Source organism: Cupressus sempervirens, chromosome 6, assembly GCF_028749045.1.
Source record: "Cupressus sempervirens isolate cs-2001-9-10 chromosome 6, ASM2874904v1, whole genome shotgun sequence".
Classification (NCBI taxonomy): Eukaryota; Viridiplantae; Streptophyta; class Pinopsida; order Cupressales; family Cupressaceae; genus Cupressus; species Cupressus sempervirens.
The window spans coordinates 237,769,483-237,779,194 of NC_143123.1; the positions used below are offsets into that span (position 1 = coordinate 237,769,483).

Below are 9,712 nucleotides of genomic sequence, written 5' to 3' on the forward strand. Positions count from 1 at the left end.
GTAGAAAAAACACATGGCTCCTTTTCATAAACAGATGACAAGATAAACTGCTGCAAACTAATGAATCACTAACAGTGCTGTTAAATTAACCGCAAGCCCCTGTTAGAAAAGAGATTACTGGACCTTAAGAAACTTGTGATCATGATGGATGGTCTATGATAGATTTTGGGGAACCAGAGCCCTATTTTATGTGGAAGAATGATCAATTCCAACTGACAGCCTTCTTCAGTGCCTGTTGGGCAGGATGAGGTCCTTGTTGCCAGTCATATTGGCAAAACTTCTTTTCCTCCGATAGTTAATCTTCACAGCTTTGCAGCTGATCTTAAAGATAGTTCGCCTGCTACTTCTCCTGAGCAGTCTAGTTCACCTGACATGGATAAAATATAAAGCATCATGTTCTAGTCAAGCATACTGACTTCATTTGGAAGTATTTCAGTAGGTCAATGCCTATAGCAGTTTTAAGTTTTACATGAATTTTGGTCTTCCTATTGGCATATTATTGTGCCTCTTTTAGCATTTAAAGTATTAGTGAAATCCCCCTTCCACACAAACTATACATTTTTATTATTTTGTCTCAATACCAGTAAATTAATGATCATTAAATGATGTAGATGGAATTCTAACTTAACTTGCAGTATCAAGAAGGACAAAAAAAATTCCAGAGTCCTACATGACTGCCCTTCATGATGGAGAAAAATTAGAACTACGAAAATAATCTCTCTAAATTTGCAGATATCTTCCAGGGAATGAGATGCTACTCGAAAATATAATGTCTATGTTTGTCTATTTCCATGGTTAAGCCTCACATTATGCTGGGGTCTATTATCCCTTTATTCTTTTAGAAGAAACACAGTTTAGAAGTAATAAGAGTGAAGAGCAACTTACATGCAATTTTTCCAAGGTTTTTGATAAGGAAGTGAAGATCCATATTATAAATAGGGCATCCAAAAGTGCAACAGGTATCACAAATAAAGTCCTTCCTTCTCTAGGGACATCGTTTATATTCCCAGCGTTCTCTACAAGCTCCAATGCCTCTGAAGCCACAAAGTAAATTATTCCAACAAGAGCCACCTTGAAAGTAATTCCTCCAAGAGTTGGCCGTGTCACACCATAACCCATAGAAACCACAAGGAGGAGAAGGCGGGAGACAGTCTTCTTAATAGCCCCAAAGGTGACTGCCCAGAAAGTGATGCTGACAGGTCTGCGTCCGGTTGCATTGAAATTAGCATATTCAAAATAACACAAGGTCATTTCCAGCATACAGAGAAATATAACTGCGGATATGCAGTTTTGCAGTTGTATAATATCTTTCCAAAACCGTACGTTCTCAAAAAACCATGTAAGTCCAAGAATTATGTACACCAAAGACAAACAACCATAAAATTTCCTTAAAGGTTCCAGCCGGCCTGGCAAATACCCTGTTGGGTTCTTCCACAGAGTTCTGCCATTCACAACAGTATCTTTCAGTTGTTTGTCACAGAACATGAAATATAGATTGTACATGCCAGTCTTTGGTATGTAGATGGTGTCTGGCTGGGTCTTTGTTTCCAAATTATTTCCTTTGAAAACGAAAGAAATACGGCGAGGCCAATCTGTCCCATTAGAAGATTGTCGAATAATGATCTTCCCTAGTTTACAACCTTCTGACTTCGCCAGGTCGGGAGTACAGCAGAGTGAAGTTTCCCCAGAATGTGAGGTCATCCCAATCAAATCCTTATCCTTTATATCAAATATGATTGCTTCAATTAGTCCAGTGATATGCTCCATTTCCCCGTGCTTGGAAGCAGATTCATTAGTCCTTCGGAAAGTAAGTAAGTCAAACCTGCCAAACAAACTTATCCTAATCAGGAAGTCGCTCATTTGAAATTCTTTTGCGAAGCACCCACAAATGATTTGTCAGCATTATTCATTTGGGGAAAATATTATGTACAGATCACATATATACCATGAACCTGCTTTATAACTCAAAGTGTCCTGGCAATATTCGTTGGATAAACAAACACATCCTAAAAGTCAAAACACAAACGAAGCTTTTGACCGAAAAATAGGTAGAACTGTCCCAAAATTAAGCTTTCTCTTGCCATTGAAACAAGCATGTATGAGTTGACTCTTGTTCAGTGACGGGCAATTGCCATCCACAAAATTTCTCAAGCAATCGCAGAAATGGTCATGAAAAAATCGTTGAGGATGAAGCTAGGGTGAAGTCAATGCAGCTAAGTATAACAGGATAACTGCTTAATGAAATTATCAATTCTTTATACACAAGTCTCACAAAGAAAAGGATGTCTCTTAAGTTCAATGAAACAGCAATTTCCGTAATTTAGAACAGATCTAGACATTCATCAGCAGCAGCCAATTTCCAAACCAGTTCCAAAAATCTCATTCAGTAGGACACCAAAATTTATAAATAAATTTTAAAAGTTGTCAAATCCGAATGATTCTCATCAAACATGTTATGAAAAGTCATTTTTTTCTCTTCATAGATCCGGATTTCTAATACAGTTAAATGAGGGGTAATCCTCCCCTGACTATAATATTCCGAACTCTTTCAAACTAATAGACCCCACTCCAATTAAGAAATAAAGGGTAAAAGTAGTGAGAACATACTTAATGAATGATTTCCCATTGCCTGTAGCTGAAGAAGCATAAAGCCCTTCACTGCCCGCATAGAAGGAGAATGCATTCATCTGTGGAGAAAAGCCGGCATTGGTGTATTCGTGGATCGAAGCATGAGCTGCAGCCAACAACCAAAGTGACAATGCCAAACCCAATACTCTTCCGCACATTTTTGCCACTCCTTCACACTTACATTTTAAGTTTTCACAATGGCAATGCTAGGGCAGCTTCCAACCTGCAAGATGTATTGTAAAAGAACTTCAAGTTAATTTCGACTGAACAACGTCACAGCCCTTATGCAAATGTGAATGTGGAACGTATAATAAAATTTGTGGGCACCTTAACAGCGTTTAAATAAAAAAATCTTGGTGGTTATAAAGAAAATAGGCATGGACATTATAACAATGCCTCGTATGGTCATCAGAGAAACCTGCAAATTTAATTTCTTGGAAGGTACAGATGATCTACAATAAATGGAATGGCACGCACCCGATAACATCTTATCTGTGTGTTTCATCGTTTGGGCCGCAATCCAGAATAGCGACACAGAATTCAAGTTGTCCAGAGCGAGGTAAAAAATGTACATCTGGGAAGAGTATTGCTTCAGCTGACAACGAGCAATTAGTTGGCGATGGCGACTTGTGGGCAGATTTGTCGCACCAGGTAATTGTCTACCAGGTGACAAAATCAGCGTTAAAATGGTTATCACACTCACCAGGTTCAAAGTAGGGATCAAACTCCCAATTAATTATATATGAATAGAGGGTTTTTAGTATATGCGAGGTTAAATGGATAATTCTACAATCAATTATATTGTATTTACATTAATTATTTGGTCTTTCTTTTAGATTTTTGTTGTGTAGAATAACTTAAATGTAATTGTCTAGAATATCCATGCAAATTATACTTTATAATTGCCAAACTCAGAGAGCAAGTGTCAAAGTGGGTGTCAAACTCCAAACCTAAGTATATATAAATGAAAGGTTTTAGTATATGTGAGATTAAATAGTTTATGGGATAATTCTACAACCAATTATATTGTAGAAAACTGAATTTCAAATAAGTATTTACATCGTGATTATTTGATCTTTCTTTTCTTTTAGATTCCAATTGTATAGTATAACCGCTATGTTTTTGTCTCGAATACACATGCAAATTATACTTTATTATTGTCAAACTCACTAAGGTAAGTGACAAAGTGGGTGTCAAACTCCAATTTTAAATATATATGAATGAAAGGTTTTAGTATATGTGAGGTTAAATGGTTTATGGGATAATTCTACAACCAATTATATTGTAGAATACTGGTGATTATTTGGTTTTTATGTTATCTATTTTTTATAAATATTTTGTCTTTCTTTTATTATACGTTGTGATAAAATGCTATTATGTCCCACTAGATTTAAAGCAAAGAAATGACATGTTCTATTTGTAATTCGACTCAAGAGCTTTTTTGAGTCAAAGATATTCTAGTTTTGCACTCCTTTTAGAAATTGTTCACCTTTCTATTTCACACCTAAGTTGATGCAACTAAACCTTAACTTAGTCACTAATATTTTTGTTTTCTATTTTATTTCCACTCTTATATAGTTATTTTGAAGGTGGCATATGGAGGATTGAAGTACTTGATATAGTATTCTATTTTCTCCCAAATTGCCTTGTCCATATGTTTACTTTAACTTTTCTTACTCTTTTTTGTTGCCATGTTAGTATTTGGGCTCTCCTTCATACTAATACCCCACTTATTCCTCTACTTATCATCTTGTTCCATTTATATGCTCTTCTTTATATATAATTCCTCTTTTTCCACTCTTTTGTTCTAATAGGGCAACTATGTGTTCTTTAACAATTTTGAAATTATTATAAATAAAAAACTAGATCATAGCCGATGTCTCCACAAGAAAAGTGCAACTCCATCTGAGGCATTATGAAGGACTTCACATCTTGTCATGTTTATGATTATTTATAGTGGTGTGCTAATAGACTATGTTTCAAGTATTTTTCTCATTTGTCAAATTAACTCTTTATGTTGTTGAGGAAGTACACTTACTAATTAGTATAGTAGTAGGATTAATTTCTTGTCAAATTTTCTTTTTTGGTATTACAAGGAATTAAACATCAAGGATTTTTCTCCTTGTTAAATTTCCTTTTTGATATGGTGTGTCAATTTATTATGTTATATTGGGCCTCAAACTTCAATAGTAAGCATTATTTACATATCCGAAAAAATATAGTGCAGTTGTAAGTCATCCTTTATCAGATGTGGATTTATAATCTCCTAAGTTTCTAGATTTAATATACTTTTAAATTATAGGTAATACTCTTACATAATCAATAAATCAATCAAGATGCAAGATAGAGCTTAAGCACAAAAGTTGTTTTCCAATACATCAAACAAGACATAATAGAGCTTGGACACACACAAAAAATAACATATATGTGTTTCTCGTGAGGACCATGGAAAATATTAGAATGTGCCAATAATATAGTGAAGTATGAAAAAACCAAAATAAGCATCCTACCTTAAGAAATATACTAAGAAACAAAAAAAATGATCAAAAAGTTTTTTAATATTGTACAAATCACAAATTTAAAAGAAAGTCAACAAAAAGTTTACACACATAAATTTGGCATCATAGACCCCTAAAGCATGCATCTTGAAGGTACCAAAAAAATCCAAAACCTTAAAAGTGGTCTCTTAAACCATTGGTACACTTCATTAAATTAGTATGTCAAAAAGTCTACAAACATTTAAAATGGCATCTCACTTGAGAGCATACATTAATTCATAGTAATGTGAATTTTTCTTAAAACATAAAATTGTCAAGTTTAGACTTCTATTTAATGTCACTAACAAACATAACCAAAAGTTATAAAATATGAGAATAGCCTAGAACTAAAGGGTATGTGCAAGATCACGATATATTAAATTAGGTCTTTAAGTGGCAATGAAAATTTAGAAAATCAAGGTTAGCCAAATTGATATAAAAACTTGAACAAGTTATTGATCTTATATCAAAAACACGTAAGAAGGGAATTTGTAGAAAAATGGATCTAGTTTTTATATACTAGTCTTTTTTTCAAAAAAAAAAATCTATGAAGTAAAAATATCAAATTCTAATGGAGTTGTACAAAAAGTTCAGGAAAAAGATAAGAAGTAGGTGTATGTTTGACCACCTTAAACATAATCAAATCATAATAATTTTTTGCAAGATTATAAATATAAGTAGTAGACCAATGTTTGGATGTGACACATATATTCTTGTAGTTTTTTTCCCAAGTAAATAATTATTCATGATTTTTCTACTATATTTTTTTTGGAATAAAAAATTAGCTATTGTGTCTAAGTACTTTAACTTGGTCTAAATTTCATCAAATTGAAAAAATTGTATCTTGTAGTAGGTGAAGCATACAATGTGATGCATATTTTAGGTTTCAAAAATGTAATGCCATTTGAAAGTTATAGATATTTTCCAATCAATATATCAATCAAGACTTTAGAGGTAACTCAATTAATCCAATGAGAAAATAAAGAACAAATACTTATTCAACTCAAAATTTGACAATAATTATATTAATGGAAAGTTGAGAATCTACTTGAGGAACCCTTTTTGTTTCATCAAATTTGAGTGAAAAATTCATGCCGGCTATATAGTTGAAGTCTGGAGATTGAAACAAATATGAAAAATATAGTTTTTGAGTTAACCATCTAAGTTTGGCATCCCATAGCGATAACTTGAGGAAAATCCCAAAGCAAATCCTTAGATGTACTAGAGGTGTCTTGTATCAGATGTATATCGGGTATCTAAATTTATTGGATACCCGATACCTATCAAATACATTAAATGCATTGATCAAATACATGATATGATTGAACAAATAAAAAATAAAGTGGATATGATAACAATATAATAAATATAATATTATACCATATAATAGATCCTAATAAATTATAATAATATATATTACTATAATAATGTATATTACATTATATAATATATATAAAGTATTTTTTAAAGTTCCAGGCATTGGGTATTTATCCCACATCTCTCTCTTCTCTCTCTATTGCTCCCTATCCCTCTCTCTCTATCTCCACTTCAATCTTTCTACCCTTCTCTCTCTCTCTCTCTCTCTCTCTCTCTCTCTCTCTCTCCCCCCCCGCCCACCCTCTCTTTGCCCTTTTCAGAGAGAAGGGAGGTGGAGAGATAAAGACAGAGAGATAAGCATATATGAAGAGAGGGGAAGAGAAAGAGGAGGAGGAGAGAGAGAGAGAGAGTGAATGGGAGAGAGAGAGAGAGAGAGAGAGAGAGAGAGTCTGAGTGTCTCTCTCTCCACTTCTCCCCTTCTATATATCTCCCTCTCTCTAGTAAAATTTGCATACCCATCCATATTGGGTACCTAATATGTATCATATACCTAATACCTCTAGCAATGGCACTGATGGTAAATTATTGGCTTCATTCCAAACTTCGCAAAATTTCATATGTTTCCTTATCATGCATCTAATCATTATCACATATATGATATACATGTGATACCTAATATGCTCCAGACAAAGTAGGGCAATGAGCCATTTTTTGATTTGAACAACCCCTACACTTATTTTACAAGTGACACTCACATGTTTTCAAATAGAATAAAACTTTTTGGAGCATCTTTTTCTCAATTTTTTATTAGCAATAATTATTCATCATATTTTTTTTGTTATAATGGGGATGAGTAGTCGTCAATGAAAGGGAAAGAATAAAAATGAAGAAATTGAAGTGCGTAGAGAAAGAGATAGGAAAAATCATTAGAAGAGGAGACAAGGTATGTTAAATAGTGGTGAAGGTGAGGCCATAGAACCACCTTTAAATGTTACTTCAACTAAAAAAGACATTAAATTTGAAAGTATTGAGTATAATTTTGACAATAAGAATGAAAATGTAGAGATTGGGAATGAGAGATCAAGTTACTAGTTAGCATGTTTTGTACAATGAAAGAAAAAGCTTGCACAACTAACTATAGATGATGATGGTTTCATGTATCCTCTTAGCTTAATGATTATTGTGGAAATATAGTCATGAACAACATGATCAGAAGAGTGACATGCCTGCATTTGAAGATTATGAGAAACACAAATCCATTCTCATGTATTCACACCTTGTTATAGAAAAAAAAATTAAGTTTTTGAAGCATCAAGGAAGACCAAAGAAGAAAGAATTTTGGACTATTAGTAACATTGATCATGAAGTAATATTAGGTACCCTTAAGTAGAGAGATGACCCTCTAAGCACACTTGATTAGCTCAAGAAAAATGATAGTAAAGATCATTATGCATGGGTGTTTCATGTTCTTTAGTTTATTTTGTTGATTGTACTTTGCATCATCTTAAAATGGAAGCACCCATCATTTAAGACATTTTAACTCCCACTTTTTAGCAATTTTATGGACCATGGATGTATTAGTGCTTAGCCAACTCTTTCTCCCACTTAATTCTTTTTCTTCTAGTTTAATCTATGCAATTTTTGAGACCTTGGGGTTACCACTTCTCAAGATAACCATGGTAGAGGTCAACCCAATCGACCTATACTAGTACAACTTGACCAAGTCAACCTGTACCTGATGCATGATGCTCCTGCTTTGATGCAGGAGCATCTTGCATGGGAAAATTAAATTATTAAAAAAAAAAAAGAAAGAGAAAAAAAAATAAAAGGAAAAAAAAAATTGTGGAGGAGAGAGAAAGTGACGAAAATGGAAGGAAAAATAATTTTAAAAAATAAAATAGGAAAAAAAGTTGAAAAAAGGAATTTCTATTTTCAAGGTGCATGGGTGGCATAAATAGAAAATAATAAAAATAGTTGTCATTCCATTAATCGAAGTGTGTAGGTGGCATCTTAGAAGTTTGTGGAAAGATTCTTAAATCATGTATTTAATATTTGTTGGGTGCTTAGTTGTATTTGGGTGGGAATTTCACATTTATTTAAAGGTAGTTGTATTTACCTTTTATCCCACATTGGTTGTGTTTGTAATGTCTTGGGTTAGAAGTGCCTATTTAAGAAAGGCCTATTATCATTTGTAATCAAGTTCAAGAAATGGAAGCTCTTCTAAAGGAAGTTGGAGAAATAGAAGCTCTTCAAGTGAAGCTCTTCAAGTAGAAGCTCTTCGGATGTAATTTCTTGTAGAAGCTCTTAGAGAGAAAATATCTCTTATATTGTAAGAATTTGGAGTCCTTTCATTTGGAGGATATTATAATGGATTTCAAGAATTAATGGATGCTTTATGAAGCATTTTTGTCATCTCTCTAGCTCCATATTGTTGCATTTTGGGTTGTGAGTTGGTACGGGTGGTGTGGCCCGTCATCAGTGGTATCAGAGCAGGTTGTTCCTGAGTGTACAAGCAGATCGCCGAAGTGTGAGGCAGTTTGTACTAGGACCTTGGTTGGGTGAAGTTTAGTAGAGCGAGAGTTCTTGAGCGTGCAGAAAGATCGCCGAACGTGAGGCAATTTGCACCAGGACCTTGAGTTGGGTGAAGTTTGTGAAGAAGTTCTTGATTGTGTAGACAGAGCGCCGACTGTGAGGTAGTTTGCATGAGGTTCTTGTTTTGGACGAGATTTGTCTTCTAAAGACTTGATTATGGAGAAGAGAAAGAAGAAGATGACTTTTGTGATTGGATGGATTCTTAGGATTCCTTGACTTGAGAAATTTAGAGCAAGAAATCAACAATCATTGCTAGTTGATTTGCAGAAGCAAGTGAATGAATTAGAAGCTGAGTTGTGGAAATGAAGAGCATGTCACCAGAAAAGAGATGTTGATAATTCCTTGGATGTGGAAAAGGAAGATGATCCAGTGGAAGAGCAAGTGGATGAAGAGGAAATTATTTGTGAACTAAAAGTTGAAGAAGATGAACGGGAAGAGGAAGAGCATGAAGATAACCATATTTGTGCGCCAAAAGTAGATCAAGATGATTTGAAGATTGCAGCAATGGAGAAAAAGTATAGTGCCTTCGTTGGAGATCAAGCAAGTGGAGTAGTTACATGCATTGTTGACAACATGAAAGAGGCAAGTGAAGATGACTATGTCAAAGAGGTAAATTCTTATGAATTATATGATGTTGA

The 9,712-nt window shown here is 33.9% G+C and overlaps 1 protein-coding gene across 3 annotated transcripts in view; it reads right to left on the reverse strand.

The window, feature by feature from the left end:
• Positions 1–3,343, reverse strand: part of LOC149552128 (uncharacterized) — a 28,765-nt gene extending 25,422 nt beyond the window's left edge. The window contains exons 1-3 of one of the 3 annotated variants that reach the window (XM_089787609.1): positions 3,106–3,343; positions 2,608–2,851; positions 886–1,822 (exon numbers count right to left, since the gene is read on the reverse strand). In XM_089787609.1, coding sequence (XP_089643735.1) covers positions 886–1,822; positions 2,608–2,786 — 1,116 coding nt within the window. In that variant the 5' untranslated portion in view covers positions 2,787–2,851; positions 3,106–3,343. Of the gene's footprint in view, positions 1–885; positions 1,823–2,607; positions 2,852–2,955 lie in introns of all 3 variants that reach the window. The other 2 variants (XM_089787610.1, XM_089787611.1) reach the window with 2 other exon arrangements.
• Between the last annotated feature and the right edge of the window lie 6,369 nt (positions 3,344–9,712).